The sequence below is a fragment of the Cervus canadensis genome, chromosome 13 (genome assembly GCF_019320065.1).
Source record: "Cervus canadensis isolate Bull #8, Minnesota chromosome 13, ASM1932006v1, whole genome shotgun sequence".
In the NCBI taxonomy this organism is placed as follows: domain Eukaryota; kingdom Metazoa; phylum Chordata; class Mammalia; order Artiodactyla; family Cervidae; genus Cervus; species Cervus canadensis.
This window is the reverse complement of record NC_057398.1, coordinates 27,955,431-27,977,968: the sequence shown is the minus strand read 5'-3', so window position 1 is coordinate 27,977,968 and position 22,538 is coordinate 27,955,431. Positions and strand designations below refer to the sequence as shown.

Sequence of the window (22,538 nt, the reverse complement as noted above, 5' to 3'; positions counted from 1 at the left end):
GGGGGCCCTCCTAATAGGTAGGCGTTTGGGCATGTGAGAAATTTAGTCTCCCTCCAAGATGGTGTGGTCTGCTTGCAGCAATTCCATAGCCACATTGCTTACTTATGCAACCACGTGCAGTTGGCAGGCAAGAATGATTCCCATTTTGCATCTAGAGAAGCTGAGGACCCTATGAGAGGCTTGAGGGTTGGCTGCCCCAGGGCTCAGTGCCCGGCTCACTAGCTGATGCTGCCCTCTAGTGGCCACGCGAGGCACTTCAGGAAGGCCAAGTCTGCCTTCAGGAAGCCCAGATCTGCCAGCAGCATCTCACTGGATTTGCACACAATGGAAAGCCTTCATAGGATGCCAATGGCAGGCGTGGTACATCCCCCACCTCAGGACTCCTACGTCACTTTTATCAGCTCCTCTCCCAGTCTCCAAGTCTTAAATTATGTATATTATTTAACTGTGATAAAATGTACATAACATAAAATTACCAATCATAGGACTTCCCTGGTGGTCCAGGGAAGAATCTGCCTGCCAATGCAGGGGACGTGGGTTCAAACCCTGGTCCAGGTAGAATCCACATGCTAAGGCAACTGAGCCCGTGCACCTAGAGCCTGTGCACCACAACCAGGGAAGACCATGCACAGCAATGAAGACCCAGCACAGCCAAAAACAGAAAAACAATAATACAGAAGAAAATTTAAAAAATAAATACATAACTGTTTTAAGTGTACAGCTCAGTGGCAGCTCAGTGGCATTAACTACATTCACACTGTCATCTCCAGACCACTGTTCTTTGTGTAAACTCACACTTTGTACTCACTAAACAACTCTCTATACCACCACCCAAAACCCCTACCCCACCGTCCTATAAATTTGCCTATTCTAAGGTCTCACATATGTGGACTCATATAGTAGTTGTCTTTTCATGACTAGCTTACTTTACATTGCTGAAATCTCCCTAGAGGATGAGATGGTTGGATGGCATCACCGACTCAATGGACAAGAGTTTGAGCAAACTTCAGGAGATAGTGAAGGATGGGGAAGCCTGGCATGCTGCAGTCCATGGGGTTGCGAAGAGTTGGACATGACTTAGCAACGGAACAACAAATGGCGTGTGTGTGTGCATGCGCGCTCAGTTGTATCTGATTCTGCAACGCCATGGACTGTAGCCCGCCAGGGTCCTCTTTCTATGGAATTCTCCAAGCAAGAATACTGGAGTGGGTTGCCATTTCCTCCTCCAGGGGATCTTCCTGATCCAGGGATGGAACCTGCATCTCTTGTGTCTCCTGCATTGCCAGGCAGGTTCTTTACCAGCTGAACCACCAGGAAAGCACCCCTTTATGGAGTGATTTATAAACGTGTGGCCCAGAAGACAAAGCCATCCCCCAGAATTTCATCCAGACACCACCCTTCCAAACACAACTAACCAGAAACAGGCTGCAAAGTGTGTTATTACAGCACAAGATGACAATTTAATGACAGGAAAAACTACAACAAACCAAACTAGGAGAGAAAAGTGCCCCTGACAGCCAGGGGAGCTGCTAGCCTGGCTCTCACCTGAGCCTTGGTGAGCGCCAGCCTCACGGCGCACTGGGGGCAGGTCCTGGAGCCCAGCGCCTCCGGGCCGGCTGCAAGAATCACCAATACCCTCCATCGTGCGAGCCACTGCTGCCCCCTTACCAACCACAGCTGCAGCGTCTCCTTCAGGAGAGCAACGAATCGAGCTTCTCAGCCATAGAACGCCTGCTGCTTCCTGACAGCACACATCGGAGCAAACCTCTGCTTTCTTAAGTCCTCCCCAAATCCCTCAATACCTGGCCATGTTCCACAAGCCCCCTAACACTCACTAAGATGCCCTGCTATTCCTCATACAGTGCAGCCCCCCCCACCCCACCCTGCAGCAGCCAGCATAATAAACCCAGCTTTGTTTACTAAGAGCATGTCCCACATGCTTCTCTCTGGAGTTGCGCTCACCACGCCCAACTGGTGGTGAGCAAGCTCACAGGGAGTGTGGCCCATGTGCAGAGCACATCCAGTGGGTGGTGCTGACTCTGCTAAACGATTCAGTGGCCCTGGAGGGCTTCCCCAACCTGGTCACCCAGCCGCTGCTTCACTGCCGGTGGCCATGTCCAAGAACAGCCGCAGCTGTGTGCTGGCCGGTGTAAGTCTGCATCGCTGGCCATCAGGAGGGACAGGAGTCTCTTTACCTGCTGAGAAGAGCCCCAGTTGGGACAGAGGGTACAGGTACTTCCTGGACATTCATGCCACACCGGGGACCTCCCTGGTGCCTCAGCTGGTAGAGAACTTGCCTGCCGATGCAGGAGATGCAAGAGATGCAGGTTTGATGCCTGGGTTAGGAAGATTCCCCTGGAGATGGAAATGGCAACTTGCACCAGTATTCTTGCCTGGAAAATTCCATAGACAGAGATGCCTGGAGGACTACAGTCCATGAGGTTGCAGAGTCAGACACAACTGAGCGCACACACACACACACATGCACACAGAGCAGACGTCCTGAGATTTTTCTGATGTTGCTAAGCAAAGGCCAGCGCTTATGAGGTGAGATCTTATTTGGAACACAGACAAAGTTTGAATAGTTATGCATTTATTTTCATGTATAACTAGCACATCAACATGTGACTGTGTGGATATATTGCTTAGTTAGCATAAGACTAAATTGGTAAGCGAGTAAAAAGAAAAAGGATGTTGAGTTAAAGAAAATATTAAGGAAGTGAGAGAACAGGAGGTCCTCATGTGATAAAAATTGTGGAGGTTATGGGAATGCCTGGAGTTTGGGACTCGCTGCTCTAAGCTTCGGGCAAGCAGCTCTGTTCTGGTCTGAAGCCCTTAAGGGGCCCTACACAGAAACCCTCCAGGTACCTGGAGCTCTGAGAATCCTCCTAAGAGCATGTGGTACATTAAGACGACCCCAAGGAGGAAAGCACCTTTTGCTTCGTGTGTTCATGCCCTACAAAATGTCTTAGAAGTTACAAAGCAACAAATGATTTTTTTCTTGAAAGGGAAAAGAATCCTAGAGGTGTGGCCTTGAGTGGGCAGTGGTCACGGGGCAGCCTGGGCTGAAGGGCCCGGGCAGGGGTTGGGGGACACCCCTGTTCCTGTCCTGGAGGAGTGTGTGTGAGTGAGTGTGTGTGTGTGAGCACAGCCCCCATCAAGGCTGCAGGAGGAACACCCAAGGGCTCCTGGGCTCTGCTCCCTGGCAAATAGCAGGCACTTAATCTGTGTCTGCAGAATCACTTTTGCACACAGGAGGTGCCAGAAGGCAGGTGGAGGAGTTGCTGACATCGTCCTTGGGTGTCAGCATGTCACCCTTTGTTCCTGCCGCTGCCGTGCAGGCTCATGCCTGGGCCTGAGCCCCGTGTCAACATGGCCCCAAGATGGGAAGGCCGTGCCACCAGGAGGGTCACTATCTTGTACATTTGTGAACAATGGAAGGTATTTCCCCACCTTCCTCCCAAATCCAAAGTATGTTTCTCATCATTTAACCTTCAAATGTTAAAAATAGTGCTTTTTAAAGGACTCTGGGGTTGTACTCTAATAGCTCAGCACCCTCAGAGCTCATGGATCATTGCTATGGACACAGGGTGCCCACTGGAGACTCACCCAACTGACCCCTGGAAAGGGAGATTGAGGCCAGTGCTCAAGAGGGGCCAGAGCGGTGGAGGTGGGACCCCCGGGCATGATGCTCACAGTATGAAAGCCTTCTGGTGCCCAGAGGAGAGACAGAACCGCTGAGAGTCTGAAGGGTGCGCTGAGCCGGGAGGAGGCTGGGGCTCAGCGGCTGAAGTGATGGGCGGAGCTGCAAGCTGGTCCCTGTGTGTGGCTTGGAAGGAAAGCATGCCAGAACAGGTCGGGAAGGGACACAGGTTAGGGACGGGCCCGACAAGTGGGCCTATCGTGCAGCCGCAGCCCCCGGCCCGGGGGTGCCCTCAGCAGCACCCCGCAGCACTCCGCTTCACATGGCACGGCTTGCAGAAGAGACGGTTGTTCAGCGGGTAGCAGCCCTGGTCCGTGGGCTCCACAGACAGGAGGACCCTGCAGTCCTGCGGGAACAAGACACATGTGGATGGACCCAGGCCCGAGCCCTGCAGCGCGGAGCCCAAGCAGGTGGGACTCGCCAGCATCCATGGAGGAGATTAACTGAATCACCTGAGAGGAGAATCCAGGACACTGGGAGAAGACGGGGCCCTTTGGTGGAGAAGCCTCCTAAGGGATCATGGAAAGGGCTGGAAGGGCCTTAAAAGCCCTCCCTGAGGTCCAGTGAGGGATGGCGTCCACCCCAGGTCACAGCTGGTTCCAGAGATAGGATAAGACCGGGTTTTCAGGCTCAGAGTCCAGGGGTCTTTTTGTTGTTTCACTGTTAACACAGCTTAAACATTGTCACAAACCTTCATCTTTCCAACTTTTAGATCCCCAAAAGATTTTAGAATGAGGTTGGGGATTCGGGGCCCAGACTTTGCTAAATTTACTGTTTTGCCACAAGCCCGCACCTCAGCTGGGCCTCACCTGGGCACATGCAGGAAATAACAAGAATGATGAACGTCCAGAGACCCACTCAGGGCGTGGCTGGTGTTCCCCTGAGCCGCACGGATGAGACCAGAAAGGCTGATCTTAGAGACAACTCGGGAGTCACAACCATTCTGATCCAGCTCCGCCAGCTGGGGAGGGCGCCCTCGTGTGTCTCTTCCTTGGAATTGCACCTTGAGTCTCTCAAGGTGACTCTGGGCTATTGAATGCCAGGATCTGTGCTATTCCTAACAGCCACTTGTTTGGCATTCTGAGAGCACCAAGCGCCAAACCTAAAGTCCCAAAGGGGCACATGTGACCTCTTCTAAATTAGAATCAAATGAAGAAACACCTCAACTATGACCAAGTCACAGAGCCTGAGAAGGAGCTGCCAGGTGGCAGAAAGCTGTCAGACCCGGCCCAGAACACAGGGCAAAACCACTTTGTTCATCCTCAGTTTCCTCATCTTAAATGAAGACAGTAACTCCCATATCAAAAGCTCATCATTAGGATTAAATAAGGAGCTTCTCTGCTGGCTCAGAAGGGAAAGAATCTGCTGCAATGCAGGAGACCAGGATTAGATCCCTGGGTTAGGAAGATCCCCTGGAGAAGAGATTGACTACCGCCTCCAGTATTCTTGCCTGGAAAATTCCATGGACAGAAAAGCCTGGTGGGCTACAGCCCATGATGTCGCAAAAAGTCGACATGACTATACGACTAACACTTCCACTTTTCAAGGTGATGTGTATGAAAGCATTTTATATTGAAAAATACTGAGTATGAAAGCGTTGTTACTCTCTTCTGGCAATTTTAAGAAATAACATGGACCACAATATAGGCAGGAACGGGGAATGCCCTGGCAATCCAGTGGTTAAGACTCTGAGCTTGCACTGCAGGGGGTGTGGGTTCGATCCCTGGTCGAGGAACTAAGATCATAGGCAGCACAGTGCAGCGAAAAAAAAAAGGGCAGGAATGGTGAGAAGAGTGTGGATGGCACCTTGAAACCCACTTCCCTTCCTAGAGAAACAGTATCCACATCTCAGACCACTGCGGTTGAAGCCTTACTTTCTGAAATGCAGCTGCCAGAGTCCAAACTCTGACTCACAGAAGCAGCCTGGGCAACGTTCCCAATAAGCTGACCAAAGAGAAGCAGGGAGGGTTTATTTGCTCACCATCCAGGCCCACGGAAATGCCAGTCACCACTGGACCTAATGTGGGCTATGGCTGGGATAACAGCATCTGAATTTCACCACTGTTCTTTCAAGATGTGTTATCAGCGAACTTTGAACTATAACCAACACATCAACATAACTATGAAGCAGTGTGTCAACTTCTTGATTAAACTCTCAGTCACTGTCAGTGAAAATGGCTTCTTGGCTCCAGACCTCTGCGTAAATGTGAGTGAATAAATGTTTGGAATCTCACTGGCTGATTAAGAGATTTGCTCTGTTACAAACTAATACATATAGGACGGATCAACATGGTCTATTGTACAGCACAGAGAACTATATTCAATATTCTGTGATAAACCATAATGGAAAGTGAAAAGTGAAAGTGAAGTCGCTCAGTCGTGTCCGACTCTTTGTGACCCCATGGACTGTAGCCCACCAGGCTCCTCCATCCATGGAATTTTCTAGGCAAGACTATGAAAAAGAACATACATATATATAACTGAATCACTTTGCTGTATACCAGAAATTAACATAGCACTAGAAATCAACTACACTTCAATTAAAATTTAAAAAAAAAAAAAGAGATTTGCTCTGGGAGTCCCCACTTAGGTGATACCTTTGTCATCAACACCAAAACATCAGTGACATGAGGAAGACAGGAAAAGATAAAGGTGGATTCTTAGAGCCTGCCGGCAGGACTGACTATACATAATTTGCAGAGTTTGGGGCAAAATGAAAACGCAGAGTCCCTTATTCAAAAATGAAGAATTTTAAGATGGAGAATTATAAAAAATGACAGCAGAGCTTCAAAGCAAACAGAGGATCCTTCTGAGTGTGAGGTCTGTGCAGCTCCCCAGGCATTTCTTGCTGGAACCGCTGTACCAGCTTCTAACCAGCCTCCCCACTCCCTGCATGGAGCCTGAGGCAGACTCCTTAGCTTGGCACCTGGAGCCCTTTCCTTCTTTCTGGCCTCACTCTATATCCAGCAGTCTACACTCCAGACACAACTAGAAACTTCCACTTCCTCCAATTCTTCAGGCCATTTGTGCTACAGTAGGATTTCATAGGCCCTTCCTTGCCTCTTTCTGGACTTCTTTTCCCCCTTGGACTATGTGGCAAACTTCTACTCATCCTGCAAGACCCAGGTTAAGTGCTGCCTCCTCTACGAGTGCCTTTGAGGGCTTCCCTGGTGGCTCAGAGGTAAAGAATCCGCCCGCCAATGCAGGAGACATGGATTCGAGCCTTGATCTGGGAAGATCCCACATGCCTCAGAGCAACTAAGCCACAACTACTGAGCCTGTGCTCTAGAGCTGGGGAACTGAAACTACTGAGGCACACACCCTAGAACACCCAACTAGAGAAGCCACTGCAATGAGAAGCCCGTGCACCACAATTAGAGAGTAGGCCCCACTGGCCACAACTAGAGGAAAACCCGTGCAGCCAGGAAGACCCAGCAGAGACAAAAATAAACTAGTAAATAAAATTAAGTAAGAGGGCTTTGATTGTACCAGTCTTGATCACTTGACTTAATTACTGCCTTCTTTGCCCCAAAGCGGATTTATACATGCTCTTTCGTAGCACCTTAAAAGGCCATCTGTGGTGTGGGTCTGCCCAGCATTCCTTTTGTCCTTCCTATGGTTGTATCAGGGCTTCCCTGGCAGTTCAGGGGGCTTTCCAGTTGGCTCAGTGGTGAAGAATCCTCCTGCCAATGCAGGAGACACAGGAGATGCGGGTTCAATCCCTGGGTTGGGAAGATCCCCTGGGAGGAGGAAATGCCTATGTACTTCTGTATTCTTGCCTGGAAAATTCTATGGAGCCTGGTGAGCAACAGTCCATGGACTCGAAGAGAGTTGGACACGACTGAGTGACACAATCAATCCCAATGGTTTCATACAGTGCTGCCTCCCTGGCCCCAGAGATTATCAATAACAGCCCCCACCACTAATTGATCCAGAATGGGCCATGTGATCCAAGTTGGGTGAATCAGAGGTCTTGGGACTGTAAGGGATCACTGGATGGGGTTTCTAAGTTGGAAGGATGTAAACCTGAGTCAGCCGTGTATCTCCTGCCCAACAGAGAATGCCAGGGCATAGCGAGAGAAAATGAAGCAAACACCCGCGTAAAGGCAGAACCAAGAGACAGACAGAAAGCCCTATATCATTTGATGTCATCAATGACATCACCACCAAGAACCTTCCTGTTAAGATCCCCTTTCTTGTAGAAAGCAGGTTGAGTTTGGTTTCTACCATTAACTCAAAGACTAGATTTGTAGTTATTTCCATTCTTATCTGTCTCTGCTATTAGACAGCTTGGGCTAATGATTTTCTTCTTTTTGGCCGCGCCGTGTAGCAAGTGGGGTCTTAGTTCCCCAGCCAGGGATTGAATCTGCACCACTTGCATCGGAAGCTCAGCGTCTTAACCACGGGACTGCCAGGGAAGTCTTGGATGGTGAGCAATTTGAGATCAGAGCCCTCACCTGGACTTGTCTCAGCCCAGGGCCTGGCACACAGCAGGCTCTCAACAGGACTCATGTGGTGATTGGACTGGACCAGCTACACCTAATTAAATCATCACTGTTCCACTCACCTCACACCGGTAGCAATTCTCATGGAAGTTTCTTCCCATGCACTCGATTTTGAAGGCATCCTTCCCATCTCGGGGGATGATGGGATTCTCACAGATGCTGCACACCGGGGCGAACTTCCTAGAGAGAAAGAAACCCAAGCTCAGGAGGCGTTCACACCCACGACCGCAGAAATTAGCTGTCAGAACCTGGGCTGGCTCTGGTTCACCTCCCAGAGCTATTTTGGATCCGTTGCTATGTGACTACACCTGGAGCTACAACCACAAATGCCTGTTTCTTCCTGGCAGGAGCAAATGGAGAGACCTGGGTAATTAGACCCAAGCGTATAATTAGCCCAAGGGAAGGAAGTGACTGAGGAACACTGGAATTTGAGAAAGCAGAGAAATCTCATGTGTGTGTTTTGGGTGAACCCATTTCATTGGTCTTGTATCATAGATCACTGCTTTTTCTTCTTTCCTTTTCGGCTAGGCGCTTCTGTCTCTCCCCTTGGGCAGTGATGGACAAGGCCTCTCGGACATAGGTGTCACCATTGCTCCATACAGTTCTAGCTATGAGGGGAGGCACTGCGGTCTGGGGATTGACAGCAAGGCCCTGAAGTCAGGTCAACGGGGTTTGAATCACAGCTTCCGTACTTACCATCAGGGAGACTTAGGTACAGTGAGTCCCCTACATACAAATGATTTCTGTTCTGAGAGTGTGTTCGTCGGTCCAACAAAGTTATCCAACTAACACAGTTGGTTATAGAATATTATATTATAATAGGTTTATAATACTTTTCACACAAATATGTACATTAAAAACAAACACACAAAATAGGGAAAACATTTTTTAATCTTATGACTGAAAAGTATAGTAGTACATACAACAGCTGGCCTACAGGGGCTGGCATCAAGTGAAGAGGCGAAAAGAGTTACTGAATGGGAGAAGGAAATGGCACCCCCCACTCCAGGAGTCTTGCCTGGAGAGTCCCATGGACAGAGGAGCCTGGCAGGCCACAGTTCATGGGATCGAAAGAGTCGGACATGACTTAGCAACCAAACCATCAAGCAGATAGAGCTAACCTTCTACATCTTGGGATTTAAAATACTAATCCCTCAGCTTTGACTGTGCAGTCCCAGTGCAGTAGGATTTGGGCAGCAAGGCAAGCCCTGATGCCTGCGTGTCTTTGCTGCTCTTAAACCAGCTGAGGCCCCAGCAGAAAAATCTCATGGCTGGGATTGTAGGGAGATGGCAGGATCCATTATGGACAAGCCAGAGAAGTTTGTTTTAAGTGGGAGTGGCATATATGTTTGAAATACTTTAAAATTACTAGAAAAAAAATTTTAAGATTCTAATACTAATATGCTTAATGAGTAAAGGGATGTTTTAAAACTATGAATAAAAACCAAAACAAAACAAAACAAAAAGAGTTACTGAATGCAGGAGGGAGAAGAGGTGGGGGATGGTAGAGCTGAGGGATCGTCAGCAACAGGAGACGGAGCGCAAGCCGCAGTTTCACTCATGCCTGACGATGGCACAGCTTCTGGGGCCTTGCTGGAATCAGATGCATGTTCTCATCTTTGAAGGTTCGTATGTAGGGGACCTACTGTACTTATGTACTGCATGCCTCAGTTGCCACAATTGCGAAAACAGAACCTTTAATAGTGCCTGCCTGTACTAACAGTTTTGAGATTAAATGGCCTAACCCAAGTGGAGTTGCTCAAAAAGAGTTAGCTACATAAAAAGGAACAGAAGTGGGTCATCTGTAGTGATGCGGATGAACCGAGAGCCTGTCACACAGAGGGAAGTGAGTCAAAAAGAGAAAAACAAGTATCGTATATTAACACATATATACGGAATCTAGAAAAATGGTACAGATGAACCTGTTTGCAGGGCAGGAATAGAGACGCAGATGTAGAGAATGGAACTGTGGACAGTGGAGGAAGGACAGGGTGGGATGAATTGAAAGAGTAACACGGACACATATACACTATCATGTGTAAAACAGCTAGCTAGATGGGAAGCCAGTGTCTAGCACAGAGAACTCAACTTGGTGCTCTGTGAGACCTCAGGGGTGGGATGGGGTGGTGGGAGGGAGTCTCTAGAGGGAGGGGATGTATGTATACATACAGCTGATTCACACTGTTGTACAGCTGAAACAGAACACTGTAAAGCAATGATACTCCAATTTAAAAAAAAAGTGTCAGCGGCACACAGGTGGTCACTCAAACACAGGGTATGTGGAACAGGCAGTGGTGGTTTCTGCAGGTCCAGCGATGGCAGGATAGCTCTGACCCAGCCTCCAGCACTCAGGCTCAGCAACTCCACCCCACCCGAGCCCCACGCAGCCCTCCGTGTGCAGTCTCCTCTCCTACCTGTAGAAGTCGTCCAGGCAGTACACCTCATTCTGACTGTCCAGGGCAAAACTCTCGTCCCCGATGCACCGGGCGCAGGTCACACATGTGAAGCAGGAGGGGTGGAAGGCCTGGCCCAGGGCCCGGATGATGTGTTCCCGGACAACCTCACCACACTTGCCACACTTCTCCAGGGTGTCCTGGGACAGAAGGCCACCACCTCAGAGCCAGCCCGTGGGTGTGCCCCCTCCAAGCCACCAGGGGCACTGGACCAGCTACCCACAGGGGCCCAGGAGGCAGAGGTACAAGAGAGGTGCTCACATTCATGCAATCGGAACCCTAACTACTACCCCTAAACCTCCACGTTGCTTAAAGGGGATCAAGTTTGGCCCTGTATCCCTGGTTTACAGTGAGAAATCCTGCCATGAAGCTATGACTGCATCTTTTTTTTGTGATTAGGAAATGCTCGAGGCCGGGGTCCATGAGGGTCCATAGGAAAAATTTCTCTAAAGCTTCAGAATCAGTAAAAGGCATTCCTAGAGGAACTGTCATGCTTTTTATCTTATGGATGATAAATCTTGAAACTTACCATTTTCCATTTGGCCACTTGGAAGTTTCAGTCCGATTTCATGCTCCACTTTTAGGAATGAGTATAACGATCTTTCACATATTTTTCAAGTTATTTTCATATTATTCAAGTACTAACTTTCCTTGGATCTCATCTCACTTTCTACCTTGATTTCCTCTGTTTTATCAATTTATTTTATATCTCATGGTATTATGTGTGCGTGTCAAGTCACTTCAGTTGTGTTCGACCATTTGTGACCCTATGGACTGTAGCCCTCCAGGATCCTCTGGCCATGGGATTCTCTAGGCAAGAATACTGGAGTGGGTTGCCATGCCCTTCTCCAGGGGATCTTCCTAACCCAGGGATAGAACCTTCTTATGTCTCCTGCATTGGTAAGTGGGTACTTTACCACTAGCGCCACCTGGGAAGCCCTCTCATAGTATTATATGTATCCTTAAAATTTTTTGTGTGTTATTGTGGTAAGAATATCTAATATGAAATCTACCCTCTTAACGAAGTTTTAAGGTGTTCAACATTATTATTGATTACAGTATCATGTGCATTCTATTTTTAAAAAAGTATTTATTTGACTGCGCTGGGTCTTGGTTGGAGCATCTGGGATCTAGTTCCCCAACCAGGGATCAAACCTGGGCCTCCTGCACTGGAAGCATGGAGTCTTGGCCACTGAACCACCAGGGAGGTCTCTATATGTGCATTCTTACAAGCTACCTCAAATCGCTTCTGGAATGAGGCGGGCTGACAAAGAGAGAGGAGAAAGGGGTAGGTATTACTGAGGCAGAGCAAAGGGCCTCCCGCTGACTCATCTACCTCTCCTGCATGTCTTTTCCCCCTCCTGGCTGTGCTCCTGTTCATCGTAACCTGATTGCCTCTGGACAGATGTGTCAGGTGGGGGCAGCATTTCCTGCTTCCCCCCTCTACTGGCTGCTGAAGGCCCTCCTGGCTGCTCTCAGCTAAAACCGCACCCTCACCCCTTCTCCCCCCCACTGCTTCACCCCTGCCTGGCTCCACGCTGGGGAAGGGCATAAGGACATCAGAGGAGTCACACTGATGGAGTCAGAGGGTCAGGCTGGGACAGCCTGGCTCCTCTCTCCTCCCATAGCTCCTCGATGCCTGGGATCAGGTCATTCTGAGTTTTCTAAACAGTCCCGACTCCAAATGTTCTAACCCTTCAAATCAGTAGTTTTCAGACTTCAGTGTGTATCAGGATCACTGGAGAGACTTGTTAAAAATGCAGATTGCCAGGGGCAACCAATCTATGAAGACAAGGTGAGGCTGACTGCACCCCCAGGGAGGTATACGGGAGGTCTGTACACCACACGGAGAAATGCCACCACGTGCCACTGGAGAGTTAGCAATTCCAGCACCTTGGCATCCAAACTAGTGCTTCCAGACTACACGTGGTACCCAGAAATGCCCCATCACACCACACCCTGGAACCTTGTGGCTCTAGGTGAGGGAGTGGCAAGACCACAAGCAGGGTCCAGAACCAGCCAGGGCCGGGGCAGGTCACCAGCTCCACCACTGACCAGAGTGTGACAGTGTGACAGGCTGAATGATGCCCCCAAAGGTATCCAGGTTCTAAGCCCTGGAGCCTGTGACTGCCTAGCATGGCAAAAGAGACTTTGCAGGGAATTCCCTGGTGGTCCAGTGGTAAGGACTCAGGACTCCTATGTGGTGCAGGGCAGCCAAAAAAAAAAAAACACCAGACTTTGCAGGTGTGATTGAGTTAAGGATCTTGGGATGGGGAGGCTCATAGGCTTAGAGAACGAACTTTTTTTCTGGCTGTGCCACACAGTATGTGGGATCTTAGTTCCCCAACCAGGGATCGCACCCATGCCCCGAATTGGAAGCTCAGAATCTTGTTAAGGCTTTTATTAAATGGATTGCCAGGGAAGTCCCTAGAGAATGAACTTAAGGTTCCCAGGGGGAAGGGACAGTAAGGGAGTTTGGGATGGACATGTACACACCTGCTATATTTAAGATGGATAACCAACAAGTACAGCACAGGGAACTCTGCTCAATTTTTATGTGGCAGCCTGGATGGCCAGGGAGCCTGGGGGAGAACAGATACATGAACACGTGTGACTGAGTCCCTTTGTGGTTCACCTGAAACTATCACAACATTGTTAATCGACTATAATCTAATACAAAACAAAAAGTTAAAAGAAAAAAGAAGAGACTTTGCAGGTGTGACTGAGCTAAGGATCTTGGGATGGGGAGATCAACTTGGGTTATCCATATGGGCCCCAAATGTCATCATGAGTATTTAAAAGCGGAAGGCGGAGGGAGACCTGATACAGAGAGAAAAAAGAAACTGATGCAAGATGCCACACTGCTGACTCTGAAGATGGACAAAGGAGCCAAGAAATGCAGCTTTTGGAAGCAGGAAAAGGTGAGAAAGGAATTCTCCCCTAAAGCCTCCGGAGGGAGGAAAACACTGATTCTAACTCAGTGAAACTGATTTTGGACCTTGGACCTCCAGAATCATAAGAGAATAAGTATGTATCGTTTGAAGCCACCAGGTTTGTGGTCATTTGTTACAGCAGTCATAGGAAATGCACACACCTTGGCTGAGTTCCTCTCCGAGCCTCAGCTTCCTCATCTGTAAAATGGGTCACTAGTGCCTACCTCCCCAAATGGTTGTGGGAAAAGAGGTGCTCAGTGCTGGCACCTGGGGGATAGCCCCGGGCTTACCTGGTAGCAGGGTTCACAGAGGGGCCGCCCATCCTTCTGATAGAAGCTCTGCCCGGCCAGCTGGCGGCGGCAGACACGGCATGTGAAGCACTGGGCGTGGTACTGCCTCTTCATGGCCTCTACGGCCAGCTCTCGGGGGGACACAGTCTTGTGGCAGAAGGCACAGATGTCTAGGGTAGAGGAAACACAGGCTGTGGTCTGACCAGCCTGGGAGAACTGTACCCAGTCACCACCCAGGACCTATCTGGAGAGCCAGGTCTCTGCCTCAAACCCCTATAGGCTGTAAGCACAGCTCATGGGGAGGATCATGAGGGACATTAAGAAGGAAGGTGGTGGGCTTTAAAAGGCTAAAATCAAGGTGCTTCCCTGGCAGTACAGTGGTTAAGACTCTGTGCTTCAAATGCTGGGGGCTTGGGTTCAATCCCTGGTGGGGGAACTAAGATCTCACATGCCACACAGTGTGGCCAAAATAAGAAAAGGCTAAAATTCAGACAGGTAGTGTTAGGACAAATGAATTGCCATCTGCAAAAAAATCAACACAAGACAGAGAGCTCCATCGTGACAGCTTACACCCAGCTAATTCCAAACGTAGCCAAGATTCAAATGTGAAAAGAGGAACCGTAAGAACACTGGAAGAAGCCAGAGAAGAATTCCTTTATAACCTGGGACTAGAGGAGGCCTTGGTACATGGCAGGCACTTAACAGCCATTTATTAAATGAGTAACAGACGGTGCTGGAGAAGCTGTGAGCAGATGGGCACTTGTGACACCGTTGGTGGGAGTGTAGACAGGGATGACCAAAAAGGACAACTTGGCAAAAATATCACAGTGCCTCCTCTTCTGGGAATTTATCTCATGAATGTGCACACGGGCAAAATGACCAGGTGCAACGCAATTCACTCAGCATGACCACCTGAGCACCTGTCCACAGGCAACCAGTTAAATGCGTGTAGTCAGGCCCAGCTAAGGAATACTATGCAGCTGTGAAAATGAACAAGGAAACTCATGTTCTGATGTCGAATGAGTTCTAAGACTGAATGAAGAAAAGAAAGCAAAGTGTAGAACAGTGCAGAGCTTGCTCCTATTTGTGAGGAAGGACATATTTGTATCTGCTTGCATATGCATAAGATACCTCTGAAGGATGTGCACAAGATATTAACAGATTGTCTATCTGGAATGTGCCTTTCTGTGCCTTTTATTTTTATTTATTTTTTTAAAAATTTGTCTCTGTATTTATTTAGCCATGCAGGGTCTTAGATGCGGCATGTAAGATCTTCAGTTGCAGCTTTCAAACTCTTAGTTCTGGCATGTGGGATCAAGTTCCCTGACCAGAGATCGAACCTGGGCTCCCTGCATTGGGAATGCAGAGTCTTAGCCACTGGACCACCAGAGAAGTTCCTTATGCTTTTATTTTGTACTATGTAAGTGTGTTATGTATTCAAAAACTTAAATAGTGAAAAAAATTCAAGGCAAATTTTGCAGATCAATATTTAAATGGATTTTAGTTATAAAGGAAAAAAATGTTAAGGCAGTAGAAATAAAATTGCCTCACAACGATAAGGCCCATTACTGCACTGTGAGCTGGTCCCTGTTCCCCCAGCTGCCCCCGCAAGTCCATGTTGGTTCCACGAGGGCCCCAGGGGGCCACACAGACTCCTTTCGGTCATACCTGTGGAGGCCTCTCTCTCAGGGAAGCCGACAGGCTCTTCTGGCGGGGGCGGCAGCTCCTCCTCTGCGGGCTTGAGATGACTGGGCCGAGGCTGCAGTGGAGGCCCCTCCACCAGGGGCTGTGGGGACAGAGGGGAGAAGAGTCATCCAACAGGGACACCACACAGCTCTGCCCCTCATCTGGTGGCGCCAGGCACAATTAGCCCCCCTCCCCTTTAATAGTCTTTATTTTTAGCTGTGCCTGGTCCTTGCTGTTGCTTGGGCTTTTCTCTAGTTGTAGGGGCGGGGGCTACTCTCTAGTTGCAGCGAGTGGGCCTCTCGTTGTGGTAGTCCGTCCTGCTGCAGAGCCCAAGCTCTAAGGCCCCAGTAGCTGTGGCTCCCAGGCTCCAGAGCACAGGCTCAGTAGTTGGGGTGCACGGGCTTAGCTGCCCCGTGGCATGTGGGACCCTCCTGGACCAAGGATCTCCCGCATTGGCAGGCAGATTCTTCACTGCCGAGCCACCAGGAAAGCCCCCCCATGAACCCCCTGGTACAGAGGCATAAACTGAGGCCAGCTCTCCCAACTCCTTGCTCTGGGTTCCTTCACCCAGTCAATGATTCTTCCTTCGGCTTCTAAGGAATCTTCCTGAAGTCACGGTTTCCCTCGGCCTGGAACCCTCCTATGTCTACAATGCCCCTGTCAAGGGCAGAGGGTTAGAGATGGGTTTCCTCTGCAGATGAAGGATTTAGATTAGATGCAGGGGAATGTCCTCCTCAGAGCTGATGGAGGTACTGAAGTGGAAAGGGTGTGGCATCCCTTCTCCAGGGATCTTGAAAAACACATCCAACTTTTACCAGCCTGAAAGAGCTTTGAAAAGGGACTGAGTCGGAGAAGGGACCTAACAACCTCCAGGCTTAAAATCTTGAAAGCCCCCGCCCCTCCCTCCTTTGACCCGTGGAGCTCCATCAGGTACCAGGGGGTTGGCAGTACCTGTGGCGGGGGTGGGGGTGGGGGCAGGTGCAACTGCTCTAAGTCTGAAATGAGTGACGCCCCCATCGCGGAGGGGGGCTCTTCGTCAGGAGGGGGCAGGTCCGCTGGAGGGGGCGGAGGCGGAGGTGGGAGGAGGTCCAGGTCTGGAAGTGCATCGTCAACGTCCAGGGGCGGAGGAGGAAGCGAACACCCTGCAACCAGAGGGAGCGAACGGGTTGGCCAGCGTCTCCGCAGGTGCACAGAAGAGGTGACACTTACCCAGGAGGCGGGGCAGCATGGTGGCTGAGGGCTCAGGTCCAGTGTCACGCAGACCTGGGTTCCAGCTCTGACCCCACCACTGACATGCTGGGTGTCCTTAAGCAAGAAACCATCTCTCTGAGCCTCAGTTTGCTCAACTGGGACATGGAAATCTCAATCGCTTAGGGTGGTTCATGAGGATTAAGTAAAATGATGCAGGTAAGGGCTTGGCATGTGGCCCAGGCTCAGAAAACAGTGGCTGCCAAAGCCTTTCATAACAAGCCTCCCCCAGCAGGGTGCCGAGCACTGGAAACCCCATGAGAAGGGCTTGGTCAAATGTAAGCAAAACCAGCCCCTAAGATGGTGGTTCTCAAGGTGTCACTCCTGGGCCGGCAGCAGTGGCATCACCTGGGACCTTGTTAGAAACACAACTTCTCAGCCCACCACGGAGCTGCAGAATCAGACGCTCTGGGGCAGCACCTGGTCATGGGGTGTTTAGGAAGCCCTCCAAGTGACGCTGACGCCACTCAAGGTTGGGAACCATTGCCTAGTTACATAACAGACTCAGGTAATGACTATCAGGTGTTGAAAGTATCAAGGGGACAACAGTAGGTAGGGAACTTTCCAGAGAAGCTGCTCAACTATCACCATCACCACCCGAACCCACCGATAACCCCCAGCAGACATCAGAGGTCTTCTGACTTGTGTTACCTATCAGAAGGGACAGGTGCCATTGATGAAACGACCTTACAAAAAAATAAAAACAAAAAACACCCAAAGGAATTCCGTGGAAGGCCAGTGTCTAGGGCTCCGTGATTCCACTGCAGGGGACACAGGTTCGATCCCTGCTTGGGGAGCTAAGATCCTGCATGCAGCATGGTGTGGCCAAAAAAAAAAGTAAGGGGGAACAGGGAGACAAGTTGGATGAGACCACACAGGGACCCAAAAGAACCAGTCAGCATACAGGACATTCTACAGAAATGGACTGTTTTTGCAGGAAATTAAGGGCATGGAGAGATCAAGAGAGGGGATGTCCCTAGAATTAAGAGATTTATATAATGTATAGATCTGTGCTGTCCAGTGCAGAAGCCACCAGCCACATGTGGCTATTGAAATGCGCTTAGTACTAAAAAAAAAGAATGTACAATATCTCATTGATAAAAATAATATCTTTTTACTTTTTTCAGCATGGATACTAGAAAAATTTCAATTACATAAGAGGTTTGCATTTGTGACTTGCATGATATTTTATTGGCCAGCACGGCTATGGACCTCACTTGGGTTCTAATTCAAAGGATTAATCATCTCATTTAATTCCCCTCATTTTGCAGACAAGGGAAAGCTAAAGCATGTCAATTATGGACAGACTATTAGATAATCCTAAGGCATTCCTGTTGATTTTGTTATGTATTGCTTGGGCTTGAGGTTATGTAAGAAAACAACCATTCTTACCATATGTAAGAATGTGGGGCTGAAATGACTTGATTATTGGCGTTTCCTTTAAATACTTCACAAGAGAAAAAAAAAGGAACAGATAGAAACAAATGTGGCCAGATCTCAGTAACTGCTGAAACCACATGTGGGGTATACAGGGCTGCTTGTACTGTTTTCCTTGTTGTTTAATTACTAAATTGTATCTGACTCTTATACTCATAATAGTGTAACCTCCACCCCTCCAGGTTGTCCTGACAAGGGGCTGCCCAACTCCCTAGGACTCCTCCTGGAACTCCACCTGGAGTGGAGGACTGTGTCCATTGCCACCCTCAGGGTGAGTGCTATTAACAGTGCCCTGGGACAAAGAGCATGGAGGCACTCTGCCCACCTCCTATCATGGCGGCATGAGGTCAGCCAGGCTCCAGCGAGGTCAGACCACCCTAAACACCTAGGGAAAGCAGGCAGAAAGGGTTTGAAACCCGGCTGCCTGAAGGCCTGGGCTCTGGTCCCATTTCCTGCATGTTCGCTGAGGCACCTCTCTGGCTTCAGGTTTCCCACCCATTCGACAAAGATAAGCCCTCTCTGTTCTCTCAAGGGCTACACAGATGGAAAGCTTGTTCTAGACCTCTGGGTCGGCCCCAGAATCACCTAGGGGCTTTTCCAAAAGCCAAAGGCTGGGCCCCACCCCAGCGCTTCAGATTCAGCAGGTTTGGAGTAAGTTTTGGGAATTGACATTTTTGAAATGACACTGAATTTACACTAGAATTTACATTTCCCAGGTGATGCCGATGCTGCAGGTTCAAAGGCCACACTTTGAGAACTACTCATCTGCAAGTCTTACCTGCTGACGAGATATTCATTCTCTAAGTGTGGTCCCCAGGCCAGAGCATCAGCATTACCTGGAAACATGTAAGGAATGCAAATTCTTGGGCCCCACTGCAGACTTGCTGAATCAGGAAGGCCCAGGGTGGGGCTCAGCTGGCTGGGTTGGAACAAGCCCCCGGGAGATGCTGAGGCTGCTAAAGTGTGAGAATCTGTGCTACGTGAGCTGACTGAGTCAAGAACCAGGTCATGGAGAGACAGCAGAAGCACTGAGGCCTCTCCCAAATGCCTGAGGTTCTCAACATTTGGCTGTGAAGGGTGGGCAGGTCCCAGCCAGGGCAGGAATTCAAGAGAGGGAGAGGGGAGACTTCTGCCAGGATGAAAGGGTTCAAGAAATGCTGGTGGGTTCCTGAGGGGACAGGGCTTCCCTTGTGGTTCAGCTGGTAAAGAATCCGCCTGCAATGCGGGAGGCCTGGGTTCGATTTCTGAGTTGGGAAGATCCTCTGCAGAAGGGAAAGGCTACCCACTCCAATATTCTGGCCTGGAGAATTCCATGGATTGTATAGTCCACGGGGTGGTAAAAAGTCAGACACGACTGAGTGACTTTCATTCATTCCCGCGGGGACAAGCATAGGTCAGGTGTGAGTTGACGGCCTGCTGTAGAGATGGTTTTAAGCAGAGGGTAGGCCCCCAGAGCCCACCTCTGTGTTTTGTGGTCACACTTATGACTTCTGCTCACCTAGAACTTCTTACTCCAAGCAGGGCTGAGCCCCAAGATTGCCAAGTTAGCCAGCAACACGGCTAACTAGCCACTGTAAGTCTATCCCCCAACTGAGGAAGGTCTGGTCAGGTTTTGCAACCACACTCCCAGGATCTTCTGCCTATAATTCTGATAAGTCATGAATACATCCCAGAAGATTTGGCATTTTGGCATCTAAACTCTATTTCCTAGGCTCCCCCTCTCCTACCCAGAAGGAACATATTTTTTTTTCATTGGATCAATGTCCTGAGGTGTGAATTTTGGTCATCATGGTCCAGGTTCTTCTATACAAGACTTCCCTGGTGGTCCAGTGGTTAGGACTCAAGGCATTCATTGCCAGGGCTTTGATTCCATCCCTGGTTTGGGAACTAAGATGCCCCAAGCTGCGAGGGATGGCCAAAAAGAAAAACGAGAAGTAGCAGAAGGATATTCTTGGCATGCGTGGTTAGGAAGGAAAGATCACTTTAGGAGGCTACATTATAATGAAGCAGCATGTTATACAAATATCCAAGTACTCTTGTGTGTGTTCATGTGTGGTCCCTTCTCCTTCCTGTGTTTGGCTTCCTATAACAGACATTTCCTTTTGGTCTCTGGGGATTCTCTGGTGACCAGATGGTAAAGAATCCACCTGCAATGCAGGAGATCCAGGTTTGAACCCTGGGTCAGGAAGATCCCGTGGAGAAGGGAATGTCTACCTACTCTAGTATTCTTGCCTGGAGAATTCCATGGGTAGAGGAGCCTGGTGGGCAATCATGGGGTTGCAAAGAGTCAGAAAAGACTCAGCAAAGAACACCTTCACTTTTTCACTTTCTGGTCTCAAGGTGGTTTCCATGGTGATGGATGCACAAGGCTTCCTTAGCCTTGCTCTGGAACAGCAGGGCACCTGACTAGGCACCCGAGGACTCCAACATTAAGCCTCTCACTGCCTCCTTGTTCCAACTGGTGCCCTTCAGACGGGCAGCTGCCTCAGGCCCCGAGGTCGTCATCCTTCCTTGCTACTCTCCAATAGCTGATATTTCACATCACATTTGCTCGTTGTTGTTCAGTTGCTAAGTCTTGTTAGACTCTTTGTGATTGCATGGACAGTAGCCTGCCAGGCTCCTCTGTCCATGGGATTTCCCAGGCAAGAATACTGGGGTAAGGTTGACATTTCCTTCTCTAGGGGATCTTCCTGGACCAGGGATCGAACCCTTGTCTCCTGCATTAGCAGGCAGATTCTTTACCACTGAGCCGCCAGGGAAGCCCATTCACATCACATACATGACCAAATTTCCAACCCCCAGAGGAAGAAACTGAAGTTTAGAGGAGGAAACTGCTTGCCTAAGATCACACAGCAAGTGGATGAAGAGCTCAACAAAGGACAAAACTACCTCTCAGTTCCTTCAACTTACCAAATTCATCCCTGCCTCAGGGCCTTTGCACTAACTGTTCCCATTTCCCTTCTAGCTCTATAGTGTCCTTAAGTCTTAACTGAGCTGAGATGTTACCTTCTTGGAGAAGCCATCCTGTTTACCCCATAAAAAGTTGCACCTCCCCAACTCTTTACTGTGTTTAATTCTGAAATAGTATTTGTGTCTTTCTGATATGATATTTTGTTTTTACTATGTTTCCCCCACTAGGATGTAAGTTTTATCCCTAGTGTCTGGCTCCGAATAATAAACAGTAGGTATTCAGCACTTTCTACATGGCAGGTCCTGGGAGCAACACTTTCCATATGTGTTAATTCATCTAAATCCTCACAAGGACCCTTTGAGGTGGCTACTATCATTATTTCTATTTTACAGATTGAGAAACCGAGGAACAGAGAGGTTAAGTGGCCTGCCAAAGTCACACAGCCAATAAGTAGAGGAGTCAGGATTCAAACCCAGTCAGGTGGATTCCAGAGTCAGCCTGGAACACAGTAGATGCTCAGTGAATGACCTGAGAGCCTGCCCTTCCCTCCCCATTTCAAGGCTGCCTCTAAGCCAGTCTCCCAGTCTCACCCTCTTACCTCCATTGGAGAGCTGAGGTGTACCAGCTGGCCCTGGGGCTGCAGCCCTCCCAGGGGGCGTCCAGGAACGGAGCTTTCCCACTGAGCCAGCCCCGGGAGCCTTCGTGGGGGCAGGAGATTCCCAGGGGCGGCCAGGCCGGGCCTCACAAGCTGCTCGCCTCACCTCCTCAACCACGGCCTCATCTCGACGTGGGGGCGCCAGGGTGATAAAGACAGACGAGGCGACCCTCTTCTCAGGCTTGGAGGCCATTGTTTCAGCTTCTGGTGGGGCTGAGGACAGAGTGGGCCTCAGGCTTGGCCAGCATTCAGGGCCTGGCAGGAGTGGGGTGGGCAGGGGCGCACCACCTGGACACCAGACACCCCTAGGGCAAGGAGCCTCCCTCTCCGAACAAGACAGGAGCAGCCACCCACGGTGCCAGCACCCCACCCAGCCACACAAGGGGTGGCAGATGTCCCCCAGGGAAGGGCAGGTGCCCACCAGGTGACCTGGCCACAGAGGGGGACCCAGCAGTCCTGACCGCCCATCCCCCAACCTGCACACCTGGTGGAACAAAGGGCAGCCCTGCCCTGCTCACTGCACCAATGATTAATTTCCCTTCTCCAAGGAGCGTGAGGGAGGGGCCGCTCTCCAGCTCCCCACCCTCGGCACTACTGACTGCCAGGCCCAGCCCAGGGCCGCACCCCGAACTACCTCCCTCACCTGGGATCTGGATTTTCCTAGGAAGGCTGAGGTCCCCAACGTCCAGGCCAGCTCCACTGTGGGAGGGAGACAGG

General features: G+C 49.8%; 1 protein-coding gene across 3 annotated transcripts in view; it reads right to left on the bottom strand.

The window, feature by feature from the left end:
- Positions 1 to 2,576: 2,576 nt before the first annotated feature.
- Positions 2,577 to 22,538, bottom strand: part of FBLIM1 (filamin binding LIM protein 1) — a 26,041-nt gene continuing 6,079 nt past the window's right edge. For all 3 annotated transcript variants that reach the window (XM_043485518.1, XM_043485517.1, XM_043485519.1), the window contains exons 2-9: positions 22,465 to 22,520; positions 21,765 to 22,034; positions 16,522 to 16,712; positions 15,553 to 15,670; positions 13,885 to 14,054; positions 10,623 to 10,801; positions 8,271 to 8,388; positions 2,577 to 4,049 (exon numbers count right to left, since the gene is read on the bottom strand). In XM_043485518.1, coding sequence (XP_043341453.1) covers positions 3,936 to 4,049; positions 8,271 to 8,388; positions 10,623 to 10,801; positions 13,885 to 14,054; positions 15,553 to 15,670; positions 16,522 to 16,712; positions 21,765 to 22,014 — 1,140 coding nt within the window. In that variant the 5' untranslated portion in view covers positions 22,015 to 22,034; positions 22,465 to 22,520 and the 3' untranslated portion in view covers positions 2,577 to 3,935. The remainder of the gene's footprint in view (positions 4,050 to 8,270; positions 8,389 to 10,622; positions 10,802 to 13,884; positions 14,055 to 15,552; positions 15,671 to 16,521; positions 16,713 to 21,764; positions 22,035 to 22,464; positions 22,521 to 22,538) is intronic.